Genomic DNA, 22,903 nt, shown 5'->3' with positions numbered 1-22,903 from the left:
AGGACTAAAAACACAGACATAGCGTGCTTTGCCCGTCAGTGTATTCTGGTCCTTTGCTCTTTCACAGCTACAGTAGGACATTAATTCAAATGTTCAATACGGCTAGGTGTCAGTGCTGTGAGGAGAACACATGCAAAAGCTTTTACTATAATAACTAGTTTTCACAAACAGCATAACACTCCATGTGCTATGCAATGTCACTGCACATTAAAGAGCCTCAAATGGTCTAAATTAATTCAAAGCCCTTCACCATGTGTTGCTTCAGGGCATTAAAATCCCACAACCCATTTCAGTGGTCGTGCCGCTGCATGGGCCTGTGATGAAATAGTTCAAAATTTTTTTTATCCCTTTGTTGCATGCGTCTCACTGTGTAGTTTTATTGCTTTAACTCCTCATATATTAGCGTATTTACTAATTCTAATTGTGTAAAGTTTTATTCTCAACAATTACCATTTTTTATGTATTACTGGGCAATACAGAGCTACACTTAGAAGGGAAGAAATGCTATCAAAGATATAAACTGTTAATTTGATTCATCTTCATTCATGGCTCTTTGCATCTTGTGATATATTAAGGTTTGGATTTCAAAGATTGTATCACACTGATCCCTTTGATTAAGCGTTCGGAGCTGCGCAGCAAGTGCCATGCATATGTGGTGCACAGCATCTTGTGGCTCCCGCTGATGTTGATGCCTCTGCTGCCTGTCTGTCCGCACCAACTGCAAGTGCTCCATACAGGCAGCAGCGACAGCAGCATGTTGAGGGGCTTTAGATGGGCTGCAAGTTGAAAAATGCTGTAGCAGTTATGCATTGTTCATCAATTTCTGTTTTACCTCTGTTGTCTCCTTGGTGACTGCCGGGCTTTTTTTGGCCTTGGAGTCCTTTTAAAAAAAATTAAAGCCTTCTGAGCAGTGAAATGCACTCATTTTAGAAGCACTATAGCAAGCGCCGAGGTGCAGGTGTGTGTTACAAGAGAAAAAAGCTCGTGTCGAGTGCTCCACCTACCTTTCAATGTCAGAATCACATTCATCTGCAGTTTCGTTTGTCACGAGATGGCTGTAAAATTGAAAGTGCAAATGTCATGCTTGTACTGATCGCATTACATTTTAATGACTGTTGTTTTGTATGCCTACGTTCAGGGATGTTTACCTTTCAGTTGCAGCTGTTACTGGTGTGGCTGGGCCGCTTGACTGAACAGAAGAAGAGGACGTTCCAGGCAGTTCAGCGTGATCTTGCTGGTTTCTGCTTCCAGTGAACAGTGAACAGCAATTATTACATGAATAAACCTGTAATTTTTTATGGCCTAACTAAGTTGATGCAATAAAACTGCAACACATTCATTTTAGGCCTGGTCATGAGTAGCAGATATCATAACTTATATGTGAGAAAGTACGTAGAACATTTTTTATCAACTTACTCTTGGGAAGGGGCAAAATCGAGACTTGAGTAGAGCCTGCAAAATATATTTACACATAAGGAGAGCATGATAACTTGCATTTTGTTTCCAAAATCTTGATAATTTGTAACAGTCATATATTGAGTGTAGGTTTTGTTCCCTCCCGAGGCTTCGCATGGATAACACAACAAACAAGCTAGGCTACATATCTTGTACATTTTGGGAAATTACTCTACTCACATAGGGTCTCTCGAAACTGGTTCCATGATCGCTTGCATCTGTGGAAAATGTTTCCATTTAATAGTGGTGACGTCTGCGGCACCGGCACCGCTCTTCATAGTTGTTCTTATTTGATTCCTGATCTTCATGAAGGTGTCCTTCAAATTTTTAAATTTTTTTTGGCACAGCGAACCTACAAAAAATAAAAGGCACTGTTATTCTTCGGTTGTAAATTAGCGTGAAGAGAATTGATGGCCTTCTCATTTTCATGTTTTGCGGCCTTTCAAGCCATTCAGCGCAGCAGCTACGATTATTTTGAACGGCTATTCATGCTCTGCCACAACACTCGTCAGCAGTTCTGTCTTTGGTCGACAATAACACAACCACTATCGCTTGCGGGCATCATTCCCGTGCATCGGCTGCCGGCGCAGATTATGATTCGATAAAAATAAGTAACGCTCACCACTGTCGCCCAGAACCTTTCGCATTGTACTGCGCTGCTTTCGCGGTGCCGTCAGCGTCATGCGCGTACGCTCGGGCGAGCCACGGCGCACGAGCTGCGCATGCACCGGATAGTAACAAGCAGCGGCGCGGGCAAAATTATTGCTTACGTGTGACTGAGACTAGGCACAAAAACATAATACTGGCCCTGAAAAAGTCGAGCTGTGCTCCGGCATCGGCATGCATCGGCGCGAGCAAGCAGGAATAGCAGTTGTACTTACCACTGACGCCCATTTCTTTGCCGATTTTTTCCCATAACTGATCTTTGTACGCCACGTCCTTAAAATTTAAATGGCTCTTGTCGTAGAGTATCGGGTGCTCCTTTATGGCGTCGATAAACATCTCCACGGAGAACGTCGGAGTCACAGACGCGGTGGCTGCCATGTTGAAAATACGCAGGATGTGACGCCCAAAACGACACTTCCTACCGCGGCGAAAGCGGAAAAAATCGGTCGGGGACCGATCGCCCTTTCCGCGTCGCTTTCCGCCTCGGTCGGCGTCAAAAGCGACCGAATTCGCTTCGCTCGCAGGATATCTGGCGTAGTGTGAACGGGCCTTTAAGGCGGGGGTCCCACGGTGGCCATTTTGGAATTAGTTCAAATTCTGCCACCAGGCTACGCCACTGATTCAGGACTGAGAAAGTGCCTATCGGCCTTGCCCCCAGTTGGCGGAGGGACCCAACCATTGCTTTGTAGAGAAGCTTTCTTTTGTTGGAGGGTGGGTTTTCAAAGCCCCATTCTTCTCCCCGCCGTGCGCAGGGGGAAGCGTTCACCTGTTCTTAGCTTGACTACTGCGGATAGCAGGACTGCGGGGTGCTAGCTTGCCTTATCACGGCTGAACTTGAGCGGCGATGCGGACCGCCGCCGCTCGATTCGGCCATGACCGAATGTGCGTAACGTAAATGAAAAGTACCACCTCGTTTTGTTGTTCACTGTTCTGGATAGAGTGGAAGCTTGAGCGAGTTGATGATACATCGTCGATATATGTTCAGGATAGCTCAAGTGTATACCAAAAATGGAAAGGTGCGATATGATGGAAGATATTTATGTGGCCTTTGTATACTATACTTTGACTCACAAGAGATTTGCACCACTGCTAAAGGCAGGGGCTCCCTGGCCCATTCAAATGCGCACTGCAATAGGTAATTGTGCTCCGACGCACCCCTCGAATCGGCAAGGGCGACAGTGGGAGCACAATTGCCTATTATAGGGGGTGTGGATAACGGTTATTCAAACAAAAGGAAGGAAAAGAGTGCTGCCGGCCCCTTCAACTGCTACCTAAAATCTGAAGCGCCAAAGCTGCAGCCGGCGGGAAAGCAAAATGATGGGGAGAGGAAAGCGAGGGGAAGTTCAGAGGGGAGCTATAACAAGAAATTACAGGGGCAGCTTTGTACATTAGTTACAAAGTACAAAAAAAAGGGAAACGCGTTTGCCTCGCTCGCGCGCAAGTGTCCAAGTGCTCTTGGTCCATGGCGCCCCGGCCTTTCACAGTACTAAAAACATTTTGTGAGACGAAGTATACATCTTTGGTAGTTTCGTCATGAACTCTGGCTGAAATCGACACCTGTATTGTCTTTCCTTTGATACCCATCTTTTGAGCTGTTATCAGTTTTGAAGTTATGGCATTTATAGTAGGATATTCTTGCGAGCTCTCTGGTGCAGAACTACTTTTATCAAACGTTATCGCTCAGCCCGGTTCATCCTAAATAACTATCAAAGGACAGCCAGCGTTACTAATATGAAAGCATACTTACATCTCCCGCTGTTATCTACTCGAAGAAAACTATCCCGCCTCTCACTTTTTCACAAAATATACTACCATAACTCCACCTTGCGTTCCTCATGGGTTCAGCCACCATCCTACATTTCGTTTCGCCGTAACCATAGTCAAAAGGTAAACATTCCGCACACAAACACAGTTGCCTATTTTAACTCCTTTCTTCCCCGCACCTATAATGATTGGAATGACCTCTCTGCATCACTAACAAGTATAACTGAAGAACAAAAATTTAAATCCGCGCTGCAATCTTTCTTTTTTGCTTAGTTTTAAAACTTACTGTATGGTTATTTGCATAACATCATTGTATACTGTTGCTTATTATATTTTTATATTGTTGTTTTTAACACCTATGCCGTTTTCCTAAATTTCCTAAATTGCACATGTACCTTGTTCTTTTTTATTTGCTTTGTTTTTCAGATTTGTGCGCTTTTGTTAACCTTCTGTTTTATATATATATCCTGTATGCGCCCCTCCCCTCTGTAACGTACAACTGTACCCTGAGGATATTATAAATAAATAAATAAATAAATAATAAAATTGCAATAAAGTCGGTTTCAATCAACAGTAATCATTTTCTTTTCTCTTTTTCTTTTTTTTTAGTTCGGGCTTTTCTAACCATAGAAACTGACGTTGGTAACCTAATGAGCTGAGAAAAGGGCGATGGCCAATTTCATTTTACCTTAGAGAGGAGAGTCGGCATTGCGAAATAGGTGTGAAATACCTACCAAAAGGGTAAGCACCACGCAGCTGCCGCAATGCATTCAGGCTAAATTTTGGGGGAAATGAATTGGAGAGGGGAGGGTAACAGACAGTTACGAGACAACGTCGCCAGTAGAAGCGGGTTAGTTTCGCAAGCGCGTTAGACCGCTCCTTCTCGACCCTTCCCCTTTGAATCTCCTCTGTACTCTTCATTGGTTAGATGTACGTCTTTGCTGCATTGCGAATCCAGTGTACTTTCTATATATTTATTTACTTATTTATTTATTCACTACCAGCATCACCTGCTTTCATAACAAGCATAGAACGGCAATCACTCGCGCTAACCACGGTAAAATGCATAACTGGCTGCCACTGAGGCATTCTTTGGAGTCAAAGGATTCGTTTCTGCCGTTGTATGTGCAACAAAAGAATAATGCAAGACGCCCTTCGGTTACTTACTGCCCCTAGAATTTGTCCGGACATGTACTTCCTCGCGCTGCCCTGATGTGGCCATTTGGCGTGCTGAACAGCTTTCTTTTTTTTTTTTTTTTTTTTAGAGCCCAGCTCTTTGGCGCCCGTTCCTGCGTTTCGCGTCGCCGTCTGCGTTGTCCCCTGTAACCAGCTCCGCAGCCAGGGCAGCGCACGCTCCTGCCACCATTCGCCGCTGCGTGTCCCTCCCCCCCCCCCCCCCCTCCCCCTACCTTTTTCCTTTCTGGTGGCGACGGTGTTTTCCGGTGTAAGTGGATCGTGGTGCATACATCATAAGCCGAAACGCAGAGCCATGTTGACTTGACTCGCTAGCGGCGTCAGCGGCATCAGTCAGTCGCTGCTATCCCTTCGCTGCGCAACGCTCCTAAAGGTCCATGCGCTGCCTTACGCGAACTCCTGATCCACAAAGCTTCCTTCATGACAGTCAAGAACTGTTAGTTGAGTGTTTCTTGAAAAAATACGTGTGAAAAATAAAATAAAAAAGTTGTCTTTGCCTCAATCTATCAAAAAGCTGGAACAGCCAATGAGATATGCCAAAATTTCGCATTAGGAAGTAACGTAATCGTCGGTAATTTTTCTGTTGTAATAAAAGTAGAAAAAAAAACGTGCGCGCTGATATATGTGGGTGTGCGTACTTTCCTTTCCATAACGCGCTGACCGCTTTCATTTTTCCCTGGTGAGGGTGGGGGGGGGGGGGGGAGGCATTTCCATTGAAACACACGAGGCTATATAGTGTTGACGGTAAGCTAACCGCCCCTCCCCCTCCCCCATTTTTGTTTTTATTTAGAATAGCAGCTTGGGCGTGTTGCTTATGCATCTTGAGGTGACCGCGCGGAACGTGGACGGGAGCACAAGGTCAGAAGACGACACAACGAATAGATTGATGTTTTAGATTGAGCTACTTGTGCTATATACAGCAACATGAGCAGGTGGGCTGAAGGCGAATGCACCAGCGCTGGTAGTAAGCGTACATTAGTAATGGTACTCCAGCTACAATAACTACCGCGAGCTCTAGTTTCAAGTCAGTCTGCGCTCTTGTTGCGACATTTTTAGCTATAAGGTGCGTTGAGAAAGCGGACTGCCATACTAGCAGCACTCGAGAGCGGGAGTGCAACATATTTTTGAAATATATCCAAAATATATGTAATGCCTCCCTGAGGGGTAATGTAAATAAAATAAATAAATAAACATATTCTGAGCAATAAGACGACCAGAAAAGTACGACATCACGAGCAGTTATCTAAATATGCGCCGCTTTGCAACTAGCACATGTGTTTCTTGACAATGATTTCATAACTTGAAATTTGCCAGCCCCATGATTCTTTTGACATGTGTGGGGATCGTACAATAAGATACCCTTGTTGATTCATCTGCGGTTCCAATGAAGAAGGGGGGGGGGGGGGGGGGGGATCGCCCCATTTAGACAAGTACTGGCGAACCTACACCGTTTGCAAACATTGTCCCCACGAATGTGTGAAGGGTTTGTTTCATCATTGATGGAAAAAAGAAAAACAGCCCGAGGAAACAGCACGAAAAATCGAAGAACTGACAAACATGGCTGTCAATCCTCACATTCCTTCTGTAGGTAAACCCCCGTAACTGCCATAAATAAAGCGGGTACTCCAAAGCACTTTCCATGCGCCGCGACGTCAACGCCGCCGTCACGGCAGGCGTCGCAAAAGGGGAATGCACTTGCATGTTCGTGGTGCTGGCTCGCTCACCCTCTCGCGCGGACTGAGAAAATTTGAAAACCGTGAAGAAAACTATTCTGTGAAGAAAAGAAGCAGGGGGAGCTAACTGGACTTCAGGACGAGAAGAACGTAGTAGGGGACAGCCGCGCGGTCCCAACCCCTCGCTAGTTTTAGGCGCGTGTAGCACGCGCCAGATATCTGGCAGGGACAGATCAAAGCATCAGAGCTCGCGATGCATGCAGGCGCTGCGCGCATGTGCAGACCGGCTTTGGCTGACGCGTGCGACGACGTTAGCGCGGCAGTGCATGACACATGTGTGTTTGGAGTCGGGGCTTATGTATTCCAGTAGTTCCCTTCACCCCACGCCACTTCTACCCCCAACATGACGCAATTTTGGATGTACTTTGGGGAAGTGGTATGCCTTTATACTTTCTTCAATCGCCACACTGAGAGAAAAAACTTGACGAATGCTAAGCAGCACAGGCATCGGAATGTATTCATTTTCATGTTAGACAAAACATTTTCCCAGTGCATGCCCAGATTATTTTGGTCAATTTTGGTCAATCTAGTCTGAATTTACTAGCTTTTGTAGGCTTACAAAAAGCGGCTATGAGCTTTAGGCACACTGTCTCTCTGCAATGCTGTTTCTTGGGCTAGTTGGTGGAGTTTGCTCATTTTGACAAAGCGCAGAAAAGAGGCAGGGATGGTCGAGAGACATGGGACAAAGCGGTTTGCCTGTCCCTCGTGCCTGTATATTTTTAGCCCTTGCCCAAAATGACCAGTCCCTGTCCTTCTCTCTTCCTCTATCATGAGATCAATCATGGTGGCAATCCGTTGATCTCACCCCAATGTTTTGTTGTTTCACTATGCCATGCAGCGTTTCAGCAGGATTAGAGTTGAACAATGGCAGAGCTGGTTCAGGGCCACTTGTTGCACCTAACCCTTATTCTCCTGCTTTTTTTGTCCACACAAGAACTCCTTAGAATGACTTTCCAATCAGTCGGCTGAAGTATGCTCGTGAACGCTCAAGATGCTAGTTGATAGACCCTTCAAGCAATTTCTCTAAACCAAGAAAATGGCAGATGCTGCGAATATTTATGCAGTTTCTTCTGCGGCGATGCTGTTTCAAGTAATTTTGTTTTTTGAACGTTATGTTTCCATTCCCTCCCATTTATTTCCGATTTTATCATTGCAAAGGAGTGGAAATTTGTTTTCCTATCACTAAAAAAAAAAGTAGTCTGCAAGGCGTGGTCGCCATTTGTTATCTGTGCACAGCAAAAATGGGTGATGTTCGCTACACGTGGGAACGAAGCTATAGCGATAACTCGACGCGGTCAACTGTGGGTTTCACCGCAAGGTCTCGACATACAGCTGTCTACATCGAATTGACGTGGTATTGTTATCAAAAATCATTTCGAAACGGATTGAACAGGTTCAGCCCAGTTCGTGAATGTGCCTTCGTGCAAGACTCAGGCTCCTATCTCCTGAGGGAAGCAACAACTGCTGCCTTGGTAGATATTGCCGCGTGTCTTCTGCGTGTTTGCTTGGAATTGCTTTCGCACCGCTAGCTGTGCTACTATGCTTATGTTTCTTAATCTTTTTGAGTAAGACCACGTGGCTCCTTGATGCTAAGCAGTAAGGATTACAACTAGCGTTAGACTTTGGTTTTATTTTCTTTTACTGCTTTGCATGTTTGTTATCGGAAATGCTTTCAGTAAAAAAAGAGAAAAATGCCGCTGGTGACCTCGACGTCAAAACTGCGCGCCGAATCAGACTGTCATGTGATTTCCGCTCCACACATCGTAGCATATTTAATTTCGGGGGTGTCAATCGACATTCAGCCATTCGGAGGCAAAAATTCTGAGCCTCCTCTACTTACTTTACTAAAACTAACTGACGTGTTCGAAGGTGTGAAGAAAACGATGTCCTATGTCAAAACCAAGCGCGACATTTATTTACTTTTTTTTTCGGTACAAAACCGAAATGAGGTGCAAGAAACACCCAAAAAGCTTGGAATTTCACCGCGATGACTAATCGGGGATGACCATGTGCGCTCGTAAAGGGAGGCTGTCATTGTGCTAATAAATACGTTCGATTTTTTTCATTGCGGCAGTCTAAAAACAGTGGCGATGGGCGTGTGCCGCGGTGGATATCAGTACTCTGTTCTGCATGACCGCCCGATACAGACACGCGCTTCATTCCGTCAACCCACCACATGCACTAAATGTCCGCGAAAGCGTTTACGGTGAATAATAATAATAATAATAATAATAATATTATTATTATTATTATTATTATTATTATTATTATTATTATTATTATTATTATTATTATTATTATTATTATTATTATTATTATTATTATTATTATTATTATTATTATTATTATTATTATTATTATTAAAACAGACCCCTGGCCTTGAAATATGAATCCACGGCTTCGAGGCTTACTATTTTGAGCATAGCGTAGACGCACAGAGAAGTAGAGAGTGCCGGCTGCGCACGCGCATTAGCCCTATTTGGCCCCACTAATGCCACTGCGTGTGCGCCGAAGGAATCCGGTAATTCAGTTTACATGTAGGCAAGCACTTTTCTCTTGTCACAGTGAAATGCGCCCAGCTGCCCTCTCGGTGCCACTTTGTTTATGTTACGCTGTCTGCAGTTGAAACTTCTCTCTTTCCACGCAGCGTAGTGCGGTCAACTGTTCCACCTTTGCGAAGAGGTCCATACACGCTTCGTAAGTGACCAAATACAATTAGACAGACGTACAACGGCTGTTACGTTTCATTATCGTTTCATTACGATGATTATCGGTGATGACGTCTGGTTTTTCATTATCTATGAGCACATATTTGTAATGTTTATAAGCATGAAAAGCACTGAACCAAAACAGTGTACATTCTCATTTCAGCTAACGCTCGACATTCGGTTCAGCAGCGTCAATTCCTTCGTTTCTTTTTTTTTTTTTTTTTTTCATCTGTACTCCGTATGCGACGTCGTCCTTTTGCAGTTGTATTTCTTTTAGCGGCTGCGAAGCTACATTCAAAACGGTGCTTTCTGAGAGGACAGCTGCACCTAAGCGCACGTATGCCACTGAAAGCTCTAGGGAACAGAGCACGCAACAACGGAGATGTGAAGGAGACAACCATTCGATACCGCCGGCCGAAACTATTTCTTTTGGTCTACTGTCCTATTCCTTTTTCGACCAATATTTGAGAGTCGCATGACGCACATAGCATCTAAACGGTGGATCATACGCGTGGTACGCCAGCTGGCGTATCGTGATGTCACGTGCGAGCATTTTGCCAGCACACCATGCAGCATAACGTGGCGATATCCGTAGCACTCGCTGTCAAACACATAATGTCTACATTTTGCGAGAAATACCACTGGACCAACTGCGCGCACGGATGAAGAACCTCGTCCAAGCAACCTGCAATCTGTCAAGGCATGTCTTAATTTTGATAAATTTGCACTTTTGTCGCCAGCCGAAAAGCAAGCCCGATATATGTAAATTTACCGGAAGATTCTGCGCATTCTGTTTGGATTTTGCTAGCCGTGTCACTTGCTATCCGAGCCTGAAGCGCCTGGCGAAATACGAATGCGTGAGGGAAAAAGTACAGGGCCAGAAGCATATTCAGAAAAGCACAAAATAGCGCAAAGCCCCTCAGCAATAGACCTCTCCCTCGAGTTAACAACGTGACGTCACGGAACGCACGTGCGGCGACTGCAGCGCTCTTCGATGCAGCGGCGATGGGCAAAATCCGTCGTTTTTCTCGGCCGCGGCCGTACTGAATGCAGCGGCGCGCGCTTGTGTCACGATTATTTCTTACGCCGTGGTCTCGACCAAGACCCATTCCTTGTCTCGACTAGCCTCCAATGCGTTCCTGTGTATTCCAAACCGATGGAGCTGCCTGAGTACGCGACGTTATTGCCTGAAATCGCTCACCGGCGGTATGTTAAAAAGTTAGTAGTTGACGGGGACCAATACTCCGACCCCTTCCGTTTGAAGGACTGGAAAAATGACCCCAAATTGTGGCCGAATTTTCGTTTTGGTGACATATGCGTGTATCTTGTTCAGACGCCCGGCCCTAGCTACGCCACGGATAGCTTGAAGTCCTATCGCTCGTTGAAGGCTTACGTTCTTGCAGCGGAAGGGCATGTGCGCCAAGTTTTCATTGCCGACGCTGGCTTAAAGTGCCGCTTTTTAAAAGCTAAAGTGGCGCCGTCGCAGAGGACCACCGGCGAGCTATACGAAGCCTGTACGCTTTTGCACAAGGACGGAATCGTACAGGCAGCTCACTGCACATGCATGGCCGGGTAAGCTGTGTTCGGTGCGGCGTCGAGCAATAGCGTTTTAACAGGTTACTTTGATAGGCAGGAATATGAATGCATGCGGCAGATTGGAAGTGCAGTACACGCAAATCGTCCCGCCAGAATATATCCTTCACGCGTGAAATCAGCCTGCGATACGCAGAGCATAGGATCTCGTATTTTTTTATCGTGTTATAAGGTTTTCGACGTCGCTGGTTCGATCCTGGCCGCGGTTGCAGCGGCGGCAACTTATCGATGGGGCCAAAATCGAAAGCGTGCTCTTGTGTCGTGCAGTGTCAGGTCTTAGGTGGCCAAAATGCTCCGGATCCGTGTCACGCGACGTGCCTCACAACCCATGTGTCGCCTGAGCACTTCAGACCCTGCCTATCTAGCCTTTACGCTTGCAAGTCGTACTATGCTACCAGTTTGCTACAATTAAAATGTTTATTACCTTCTACCATCCCTGTGCACGCTGAACGTTTTCTAGAGGTTCTGGCACTTTAGTTGCTGTAATAGCTCGAATGGTATTCTACAAGTTTCAAAGTGTGCGCGCTCTTGTAATGCTTGACATTTAACAGTAATAAACATTTATCTTTTATTTTATCCACGCATGTAGATTATTTACTCTTCAAAGTGGAAATGCTCGTTTCATCTGGACTCATTCGGTCCACTAGTTCACAGCTTTGTGAGTGGAACAACCAGTTCCGTGAAAGTGTACGTAACAATTTTTTTATTCCCTCTAACTACTTGGATCTTGATTACCTTAGTTTTAGCTTAAACGCTCTGACAACATACCTTACTAGTTGCTACTTACCATTGAGATGAGCTGCATATATATGAGCCCAACAGAGGTTGAGTTGAGCACCCTTTTTGAGGAAACATGAAAAAATGTTAACGAAGAAGGTAAATAATGAGGTACGGCTTGCCTTCTCAAAGCCCCTACTTCTATAGTTACAAAACAACCTGCAGTCAAACAGTTTTATGTAAATCACCAGATAGTGTAATAAGTCCAGTGAATGATAAACTAGCTGAACTCTAGAACAAATCAGCATGGGCAAGTTCCGCAGATCCGGTCTGTGTGCTTCCATTTATCTCGGCGCAGTGCGTGCACACACACTTTCAGATTTTCGTCCCGTGGAAAACGAAAAAAGCGTATACCAGAGCCTTTCTTGGCGCGGTTGGTGCATCCCACTGCACAGCAGCTCGTAGGCATTACGATTCAGGGTCGAGGCAAAGGTCCTAATGCCCGCAATGAAGATTATTGTTGCTCGCGCAGCGAATCTCTATGCGAGCGCATGCATTCAGGCGACTGTTTTGCCCATCGGCGTCTGCGGCGCAAACAGGAAACGTCACCACCGTGACGTCACTCGCATCGCGTGACGTACCCGAGGAGAGGTCTATTGGGCGTGAAGGTTAGCGGTTTAGCACTGCAGGCGAGCGTCCACTGTTCGCACACAATGGAGGGGTGCAAAGGGTGATGCGGTGACCATGTGCAGGTTCTTCGTGCGAACGAATAGCCCCCGCATAAACCACAGTATATGCGCGCAAAACATGTGCACGCACGTAGTGTGCGTGTCATGTCTTGTCACCTAAAAAAAACTTTCACTCCGCGGTCCTTCCCTAATGAACTATTTGTGTTTCCACTTTGAGTAGATGCGTCTCCTTGTGCTAAGAACCAGCGGTGTCTCGCACCACGTTCTCAATCGAGCGGTGCCTCCAGGTATCCATTCATTCCTTTCACTCCACTGACACTCCCTGCTTTCCTCTATATCATGAATTGTAGCCTCTGCATCAGGTGAGAGAGTTGTCGAAATTCTTCCTCTATGGGATGTTTGAAACCGGATCTGCTGCAGAAAGAAGTTGTTTCGACAGGCAATGAATTTTTGAAAAGTGTGGCACTCACCTCACAAACAGCAATGCAAATAGCAACAAGCAAAACACTTCACAGCACAAAAGTAGTATAGGAGGTATTCACTGAGGTCGTACTACCAGATGGCGCGAGCATCGTCCCGCCTCGTCCGCGATGTCGGAGGTCGCCGGTGGCATCGGCGCGCGTCGGCTCGCGCTGTTTCAGGTTCGCTGTCAGGTGCCCGCCGTATATTGGAAGTGATCCGCAAAGTTTTATCAAGCTGGTAAATACGTCCACATACACTTTTCTTTGTTGAGCCCTTTATGGGCACGGAGTTTGCAGCGATATTTTGATGCTCCGGGACATAACACGCAGTTCAGTGTTGCACCACGCATCACCCGTGCAACAGCTCGACAGCAAAAGTGGCCGGTTACCCATTTAGCGAAAAACGACTTGCAGCTCGTTAAACCCGTTGTTGGCTGCCACTGAGGCAGAACACATCGTGAAAAAACAGCGAGCGCATTAAATTCTCAAATTCCAAAGTTGGCATGGCAGCGAAACATACACTTTTAGTGGCGGTAGTCGGCAAACTGCCGAAGCTTCCACAAGCGCTGTTCCAGCAGTAAAGCGAATCAATGCAGTTGCTTAATTTGGGTGACAGAAGGTCGAGAAAAAAAAGTACTGTCATGTCCTCGCAGGATAAACGGCCCACCCAGAGAGAATGTTTTACAAATTTAGTATCGGCTACGTAGCTCTGCTCGAAATGCACATAACCCATGGAACCTAGGTTCGCAACAACGCGATGTACAGCGATAACGCTTGATAAAGTTGTAACTTGTTACTTGCAAGTCGGAGGAGGTGACAGCGTTAGCTGAGCGAACAGACACGTCGCAATGTGCTCACCTCTAAAAACGACACGCCGGTCATCGACACCCTCACGCACGTGTGGCTCTTGGCCTCGCTTTCTTGCCAAAAATTAAAACACATTCGTGGCTTAGTACGTTTTAATTTCTTCACCTGTCGCAAAACTTCAGACCGCACTTCACGTGGCAGGCACCGATGTCAGGGAATTCAACGCGAATCAGTGGTCTTGTAGTACACGACACACCTCGACGAAGTTACCGCGGTCGTACGAGCCGGTGTTTTCACAAATTCAAACATTTTATTCACACAGTCGTTTTTCTTGTTCCACGAAGTCCACGGGTGTATCCACTCGCTCGCATGGTTTTCGCTGGCGCACGCAGAAATTCTGTAAAGGCGCGAAAGGCTTACCCCACGGATCATAACGAGTTGAATACTGCGGCTGGGTGCGGCGCCCACACACACGACCCATGCACGACCACGCGTATGGCGAATTCTGCGCTGGCCGCTAGCGCCCCTAGCGGATGACGTCACGTGAATACCTCCTATAGGTGGGTTGCTGAAACCTAGAAGTCAGCAGAGCAAAACCCCTTCACCATGGCAGCCAAACCTGTTTTGAGGGCAGAAGTTGGGTGCAGCGCAGAATACTTCTATGTCCAGCCTGATGTCATGCGCAAACGTGTTGAGCAGAATTCCTTCACTATTGAGAGCCTGGAGGAGGTAGGGGCAGGGGAGGTGTTATGAATGGCACTCACAAACGAAGGGGTTCTTAATCCCATAATTGCGACAAGAAGAAGAGGGTGCAGGAAATGTACGTGGCCATTATTACCACAATAGACGTCTCCTGCACTGCACCTGATTTCTGCCCCCAAAACAGGTTTGGCCGCCATGGTGAAGGGGTTTTTGCACTGCAGAGAAGCTGACTTCTAGGTTTCTTGACTAGCTTCAAATACTTTGAAGGAGTGTAGTCACGCGCGCCTCTCCTGGCAATTGAATGAACTCACACTTTTGCTGCTTTTACCTAGATGGCGCTAGCAGTAAAAAACATTTAATGACCGAATACAGATGCAAATACTAATTATCACCATGGTTTGTGCTTGTTATTTTAACTTTATTTTACAGTAATACAATATTAAAAAAAGCCAACTCAAACAAGGCTCACGTTGTTGAGTATGACGGCCTTCTCGATTGAATGTCGTGTACGAAAAATTAATTATATTTGAAGGCTCAGTATAATCATGCTAATTGTATAAAGCGTAATTTGCGATCATTTTTCACAAATAACGACTATTCTAGTTTCGCCATGCATGATTCCTAGGCTGTAGAATGAGCGGTTTTTCTGGTCAAGCTATGCGATGTGAGGCAGTATTACGGAAATCTTCAAATTGGAAAGGTAATTAAAAACGAACTAGCGAATAAATTTCGATGAAACTTCGTACACTTAACTATTATAATGTGCGCCCGAAGTGGTAAAACTTTTACTGCTGTGCACGTTGATAAAGCGCAGATATTCGTGCCCAAAATAGCCAAACTTTACCATGTTGAAAAGGCTGTCGATCAAATTCTGATTAAATTAAAACTAATTACGCACCATGTTTCCTAATATAAATACTCATTATATGTGTAGGCCAAAGGAAACTGTTCAAAGTGCAGCAGTTTCTTCAGCAAATTAATCCGATGTAGGGTATATCAACGACGCTAGCGAATTTGTCATCTGCAATACCACCTTTCATGCAGTTGATAACGTTGGCACACTAAAGCAGCGCATATCATTTGACAGAGCGTATATTAAGCTTTCGAACGATGCCTACATGGTGATGTTCGAAAAAGAACAACGCGCAGAATGCTCACGCAAACATTGCCAAAAATGGCACATTCGCGCTGCCGGAGTGGGACCCCCGCCTTAAGGCCACGCGTGGTACCTTTGTTCGTGGATAGAGGCCGAATTGATGTAGATTTGCCGAAACGTATTTCAGTCAGGGAGCCGAGCTTGTGCGTGGGGTCTTGCCAATTGGTTAGTCCTTACGGTGGTATTGACAAGGCAGTGGTCACTACCGAGGGTTTCCTTGGTGTTGGTCCATTCTGCGTGCACAACGTTTTGGTAAAGGAGCAATCAGGACATATATTCCAGGTCGCTGAATTACCCATCCGCGTTGGAAATGCATGGTCAGTGTGAAGCGTCAGGCCCAGCGCAGACGCCAGTTCCACTAGCTTGCGTCCCGCTTCTCTTCACGCACGTACCCCCAGAGTGTACTATGGACGTTGAAATTGCCCAAAATCACCAGGGGGTCCCTGACTGCAGCCTTTAGAGCGCTGCTAAAGAGTGCTGCGAACATTACATTTTTGAGTCTGGGAGAACAGTAGACGAGCACGTGAAGTGGTGCATCTTGTTTCTTGAGCGGAAAAAGTGTCAGCATCACATAAGAATATTCAGTGTGAAGATCCAAGCCAACTAGATTAGCCGTATAATTTTATACATGCAGACGCAGAAAGAAGGGTCCTGCTGAAAGGTGATGTAATTTGCGAGGGTGGCGCCGCTCCCTGGCTCCTGGAGGGCAACCACCATGAGAAGAGAGTAGAAAGTTGAACGGTAAAGTCGCATATCCGCCCTCTGCGTGGGAACGGAAGCCCCGACAGTTCAACCGGACTATTTGGAATGGGGTGGCCGAATTTTTTCTTGAGGAGCGCCTGATCTCAGGGCTGCTCGCCATGTTCATTTAGATGAGGAGGGGTTGTAGTGACGTTGCTCCAGAGCCAACACTCGAGGGAAGGGGGGCATCCTCCATACGGGGGGTGGTGGCGAAAACATTTATTATATATACAAAGAGGTATAGACACTAGGTACGATGCCTAGATAGGCAATATATTGGCGTTTCCCGCAGCCCGGGCGCACTGCGTAAGGCCATTTGAGCCTCCAGGGTGCAGCAAGCGGACAGGGTCGCCTACCAGTTCTCTCGGGTGGTGTTGGGGATAGGGGGCAAAAATGGGTTTTCTGGCAGGCCCACACCATGTGGCAGGTGTCAGACACCTCCCCACAATGTAAGCACAGCCCGTCAAATTGTGGATCAAAATGTTTCAGGGTAACCGGGCACAACATTGTATTGGTGAGCAGGTGCAGGAGCACCCGCTCATTAGGCTTCCCCAGCCCTTTGAACGGGGTGGGAAGAATTTGGTGCGTGGATCAGTAATATTCACATATTTCTTTAAATTTGTAAGCTGGGCTGAAATCAGAATTCTCGTCCACGTCGGCTCCCGTGGGAAATGCCCGGTGAGAGAGCGTGCGGGCGGCTGCATCGGCTGCCTAATTCGCTTGCAGACCTTGGTAACCTGGAGCCCAAACGAGAGGTCGGTATGCGGGATCCGAATCTCGGCTACAATATTAGTAGATGCGGTAAGCTAGGGGAGCAGTACACCCTTGCTGGACTTTCCGACATGCGCCTCGTGAGTCGGTTAATATGTATTTGGAGGAGGAGTCAGAGGCTACGAGGGCGATGGCAACATCTTCGTGGTTTAGTGTCCATACCGAGGAGCGAGCAGTTGCCATCGTCTACCTCAGGGGTGCTCTAGAAGTTTTGTGAGCGCGGCCGGGTAAGGAACCGCCGGGCCTGTGCGAGGAGCGCAAGGAATGCGCAATTTGTTGGGCAATCATCGCGGGGATCGTCTCTTGCAACTTGGAGATGGCGTTGACCTTCATTGACCTTTGATTTTCTATGGCAACAAATCGGGCCTCTGTGGACCCGAATCGGGCCTCGATTGAGACCTCCAAGCTTGTTACCGCCTTCGGCACTACGAGCTCATTCTCTATTACCTCAGCCGCGGGAGGCGAGGGCGAAGAAGACTGGGTAATTTTGGATTCCAATTCGTAATTTTCTTAAGCAGTGTCTAGTTCTGGACCCTGAGTGCTTCTATTTGATTTTGCTCTGCGCTACGCGCCCTTGGGAACAGAGTGGAAAGGGGGAAGAGAGAAGCATCCCCACCCGAACTGCTCACATGGTGTCAGTTTTTGGCTGCGTTGGGTATCACGGCGCGTTTCCGTCACTAGTATCGCAAGTCCGCCATGTGATGGCGACACCGTGGTCGTTTTTCCGCACCTCCGGTAGGTGGGCTCTCGCTGTTGGGGATTTCCAGGTCAGGCTGATCGGCGAGAGGCCCAAGATGGCGGCTTTTCTTCTTAGGCGCCATTGTTTTCTTTGTCATCTTGGGTGTGCGGAATTTTGCCGCACAGTCGCGTGAGTTGGTGACATGGGAACCACCACACAGAGGACACCGGTGAACATAGTTGTGAGGAGGACGCACCCCCTCCACTGCGGAGCTTGGAATCCGCAGCGTCCACATGTGTTCTATTGCAGATTTGGTCATGCATCCGCGCAACGCCCTACGGCCAATGCCCTATAGCTGACCATGTTGTCATAATCCACATAACGGGCTTCTTATCCGCAAAAGTGATGCGTGCGCCTCGCTAGCCGAACCCGAACCACGACGTGCGTTGCTGGCGGCTTACAGAGCGCAGGGGGTAATCCCGGACAGCGTAGCTGTGCTCCTGTTGCCGCAGGGCAATGCGCGCGTCCGCGAGCGAGCACACGTGAGCCTATGTGAATTTATCGAAATTTCATCTCGCCAGATAGTGCGCGCTATGACCGAACGGTCAATAATGCCCCAACGCCCCACGACGGCCGTGTTTTTGTACAGTGTGCACGTGCATACGTTGTGAACAGTTGCATTGACGCAGAGCAATTGCGGAGGCCCGCCCGATATACCGAGTGCTGAGTGACCTAAAACATTTGCGGGTGGGCTTCAAGCAAACTACTGTATACTGTACCATAGAGTTTATATTTATTTTATTTTACCCACCCTTTTCTTTCTCCCTATCACTCACCTCTTTGATTTCCTGTACCTCATCCTCACTATCACTAAATGTCCGCTGCCCCAGTCCAGATGCTTCAGATATCAGATAGCAGATACCGGGGCTGGCAAACATCTTTTCCTTCTTGTCGTATACACAAAAAATATCCACTACAACAACATTGTTGGATGTTCCGAACTTCAGGATTTTCAGGATGGTGCCGGCGCACCAGCACACTTGGTCTAGAAGAGTTTCTGTGGAGTCCAAGATACGGACCACGATCTCGTCGTGGCACATATTGCCGCCGTCTTGTCTGAAGTAACCCCGCAGTAGGATCGACCCTTTTTCGGTGTTTACTGCGAGGTACCCGATCAGCTGATCGGCCACCTCGATGTCCGGAGTATGCACAATGATGATGTTTTGTTCTCGTGAGCGTAGAACAGAGATGGGCGTGGGATCGTTTCCGCCCGAGGTACACCGAAACGGCAGTGCCGTAGCGGTTTGCGTGAACACCTCGTGAAGAGAAACACTTTCTCTGGCCTTTATATCTATAATGTAGTCTTCGGGAGTTTGTTTGGGAATTGGACGCGGCTTCCACTTCGAGAATGCCTTGTCCTTGCTTCCCGTGGCGCGCATCGCGAGAGCGTTCATGTTTCCGACCGACGAACAAGCGACCGGAGCTACATCGAGTGCCGCCATCTGGGCTTTGTCTTGGGAGCGGCGTACAGCCACTTGAAATAAGGCTTGAGTCCAAATGTTCGAAATAACCGTCGAATTTGTCTCCGGTAGTGGGCACCGAGGTCCACAAAATCGCCGTAGGGTCGTAGCAGGGTAATTAAAGCGTGGAAGTCGCCATCTTGTGCTCGGAGGACCAATTCCGCCTGGCCAAGCGTCGGTGACGTTGTTAGGTTTAACAATGACGCCGACGTGGTCGGTCGAAAAACGGCCGTAAATTTGGAGCAAATCGGCCTACCTGGTCGCCTTTGGTATCCAGTTGTTCATCTTGGTTTTCCGGCTCGATGGATGCCAGTTTTGCCGGGATAGGATCATTTGGGACGCGGCCCTAGCCGCAAATCGGCGGAGCCGAAACACGCGTCTGCTCACTTCGCGCGTTCGCAACGCCCCCTCTACAGCGGGTTTGGGTATGTATTTGTCTGTAACTGCCTCTAGGCGACTGCCTGAGCTCTGCATATTTTGCTGCTGCGCGGAGAGACGGTCCGGCTGGCCAGGCAGAAGGCTTTGTTTAAGTCATTAAAGCGCGTCAGCATCTCTCTTTCCCCCTTCATCACCATGACTCTCTCCGGCATGGTACGCGAGACCTCGTGCGACAAAGTGAGCGACTTCGTTGAGGTTAATGCAGCAACGGCAGAAAAATTACAAGGGTTTAATGCTGCTGAGCCAGACATTGAGCGAAAGCATTAGCTGCGGGTGACCGAGCGCTCTTCTCTTTTTCTTCTTCCTCAGTCCTCATATAAAGCTCCGCTTTAACCAATCCATATGAACGTGCCTTAGTGGCCTATAAGGGTAACGTGAATGCCAGGGTCCTAGCAGGCTGATCGACATAACCATCGCATGTGAAACGAGAGACCCAATATGGCAGCTCCTGCCAGCCCATGTGTCACGTGGGATGCAACGTCACAGCGTCACGTGGGTAAAACGACGACATTCAGCGACGACATTCTCTTTTGGAATTTGGGATCGATTGTAGTGAGTAGATGATCAATGCGAGCCTCAAGGGCATCTAGGCGGCGATCGATGCTGTTGAGATCTTGTTTGAGGGTGCGAATGGCCACTTCCAAACTAGCCACACGGAGCTCGAGGGGATGAAAGCGTTTTTCTATAAAGGACGGAGGAGGGGGCGAGTGGGAAACGAGTGACTGTGGAAATGATTTGAGAGAGTAACGAGGCTTGGGAATCAGACGCCTCGGAGATTGACGAGATGGAGAGCCCCCGAGCTGAACCTGGAAAGGCGCTGTGTTCCTTCTACATAGCATGTTCTGCAAGAGGAGGATAGCCGTCGTTTATAGGAGGCTGCGGAGGAGTCGGCTGAGTGGCCTGGCGAAGGTTGACATGCTGTTGGTAGGCGTTCTTGGCACGCCCCTTGATTTTCTGCTTATAGTAAGGGCAAATAGGGGCGAAAGTGGCATGCTCATTTGCCTGGCAGTGCCGGCACCAGGGCTGCGTGCACTCGTGGACAGAGGGCGGTGGGGAGATGGGTGAAGTGCACTTGGGGCAGTTAACAGTGGCACTATAGCACTGATGTGCGCGGTGGCCAATCTCGAGGCAGCGCGTACATGCAGGAACGCGGGGTTTGTGAGTGCGGCATCGAAATGCTACTCGACGAAAGTAAACAGTGCGGGGGATGACAGTACCAGCAAATGCAATTAGTACTGTTTCGGTCAACCCCATCATGCGCCTGTGTATGTCTCTAGGTCCCTCATGAGATCGGCGGTCGACAAGCCCCGTTCGGCACCATGAATGACACCGAGGCAGGCAAGAGGAGGTTTGACAGGCTGGGGACGAACTTTCACGAGCTTACTGGAGAGGTTGATGCGGTGATATGCAATAGAAGGTTGGGAGTGAGGTCAGAGTGCGTTTTCAGAAACACCTGGCTCAGCACTGGCTTGGTCTCGAAGGTGAGGTCGTTACTGGAGCGCTAAAAGAGGTTGGCAGCATCGATTAATAGTTTTGAGCAGTTAGTAGAGCCGTGTGCGGGGGAAAAGGGGCCAGGCGGGATGGAGGCCGACCGATATTACTTCCAGACGGTATCTCGCAGGTTTCGCGGCCTTCCAAGTGGAAACGACCGTTTCCCAGTCCTCGTCCGGGGATAGAGTGAAGTCCATGGTCGGGTGGTGTGCAGCAGCCGTGAGATCCGGCGGATCAGAAGAGGCGCCGGCCGTCACTTCATGGAGAGGAGGCGAGTCTGAAGCGGACTACGCAGCTGGCGGGCCATGAGGCGGCGGCGGAGGCACATGAAATGCGGGCTCGGGGTGCGCGTCGTGATGCGGCGGGTGCAACAGCCCCTTGCTGCTGGTGCAGTGTACGGTCAAGCATGCCGGCAGTCTGCGTTCCTGCAAGCTTAACGCGGCGTGGCGCCGCTTCAATCCTCTTAGAAGTCCTGGCTAGATGGTCGAAGGCCTGCCCTTGGTAAAGATGGTATCGCCAGATTCCTTGTAACGTTAGGGAACGCCTGATGCGAGTCTCGAAGCAGACGGAGTCTGTCGTTAAGTGGTAAGGGCTGAACGAACAGAGCCCGTGAAGAAACCGTGGCGTGTGGATAGCGCCACCAAGCGATTCTACACCCAAAGATTGAATAAAGAAGGCTCTAAAACCAAAGCGATCCTACACCGCGCTGTGCTTTCGTGCCCAAAAACTGTGGATGCTTGGGAGTGAGTGAAAGTAGAAAGAGAGAAAGGGGAGTCGGTAGTAGAGGGCAGCGGAGTAATTTCGACCATATGGGGATCTTTAACGTGCGGTGTACGATGTCAGCGCACGTTAAAGATCCCCAGGTGGTCGAAATTACTCCGTAGCCCTCCACTACGACTCCCCTTTCTCTTTCCATTTTCACTCCTACCTTCCTCCCTTCCCTGCCCCGCCGGGGTGGTGCAGTGGTAAGACGCCCGGCTACTATCCGGAATACCCGGGTTCGAACCCGACCTCGGCGGCTGCATTTCGATGGAGGCGAAACGAAGAGGCATCCGTGTGCTGTGCGATGTCAGCGCACGTTAAAGATCCCCAGGTGGTCGAAATCACTCCGTAGCCCTCCACTACGGCTCATCTTTCTCTCTTTCCACTTTAACTCCCACCTTCCTCCCTTCCCTTACGGCGCGGTTCAGGTGTCCACAGAAAAAAGTGTGACAGATACTGCGCATTTCCCTTCCTGTGAACCAATTATTCATATCTTCCCTTACGGTGCGGTTCAGGTGTCCAAAGGGCAAGTGTAGCAGATACTGCGCCTCTCCCTTCTTGTGACGGTGGTGGGCGACGGCTGTTGCGACGCGCGTCGTTCTTCCCTTTTTCTTTTTTCTCTATTTTCTCTTCTGTCCCCACTAGACAGCGGAGTTGGCTCAGCTAAACAGAGCCAGTAGCAGGCCCATGCATTTTCTTTTCCTTCTTCGTTCAATCGCAGTAACCTGCGCCATGCATGACGTCGCTCGTGCTCGGACATAAGCCAGCTCACGCGAAACGCGGTGTTGACTAGCTTCAAAATTCCACGAGGTCAACTAGCCGATAGGCAGCCGTTGCGGAGTAGCATGCCGTGCGC

General features: G+C 48.2%; 1 protein-coding gene across 1 annotated transcript; it reads right to left on the bottom strand.

Annotated features, from left to right (window-relative positions):
* Positions 1-204: 204 nt before the first annotated feature.
* LOC146194650 (uncharacterized) lies at positions 205-1,672 on the bottom strand. The gene is made up of 6 exons (XM_084597486.1): positions 1,636-1,672; positions 1,417-1,452; positions 1,149-1,241; positions 1,005-1,055; positions 833-880; positions 205-776 (listed from the first exon to the last, which is right to left on the bottom strand). The coding sequence occupies exons 1-6, from the start codon at positions 1,659-1,661 to the stop codon at positions 524-526; spliced, it is 507 nt and encodes a 168-aa protein (XP_084453612.1). The 5' UTR covers positions 1,662-1,672; the 3' UTR covers positions 205-523.
* Between the last annotated feature and the right edge of the window lie 21,231 nt (positions 1,673-22,903).

Source organism: Amblyomma maculatum, chromosome 3, assembly GCF_055883805.1.
Source record: "Amblyomma maculatum isolate TAMU_Amacu chromosome 3, ASM5588380v1, whole genome shotgun sequence".
NCBI classification, from domain to species: domain Eukaryota; kingdom Metazoa; phylum Arthropoda; class Arachnida; order Ixodida; family Ixodidae; genus Amblyomma; species Amblyomma maculatum.
The sequence above is the reverse complement of the archived record's forward strand: the minus strand, read 5'-3'. Positions and strand labels throughout refer to the sequence as shown.

Excerpts from the sequence above, each read along its gene's own strand:
- LOC146194650 (XM_084597486.1), bottom strand. The coding sequence starts at position 1,661 with ATGGAACCAGTTTCGAGAGACCCTAT. Across the intron at positions 1,453-1,635 it reads CCAGTTTCGAGAGACCCTAT|GCTCTACTCAAGTCTCGATT; the intron begins GTGAGTAGAGTA and ends TATATTTTGCAG. Across the intron at positions 1,056-1,148 it reads GTAACAGCTGCAACTGAAAG|CCATCTCGTGACAAACGAAA; the intron begins GTAAACATCCCT and ends TCAATTTTACAG.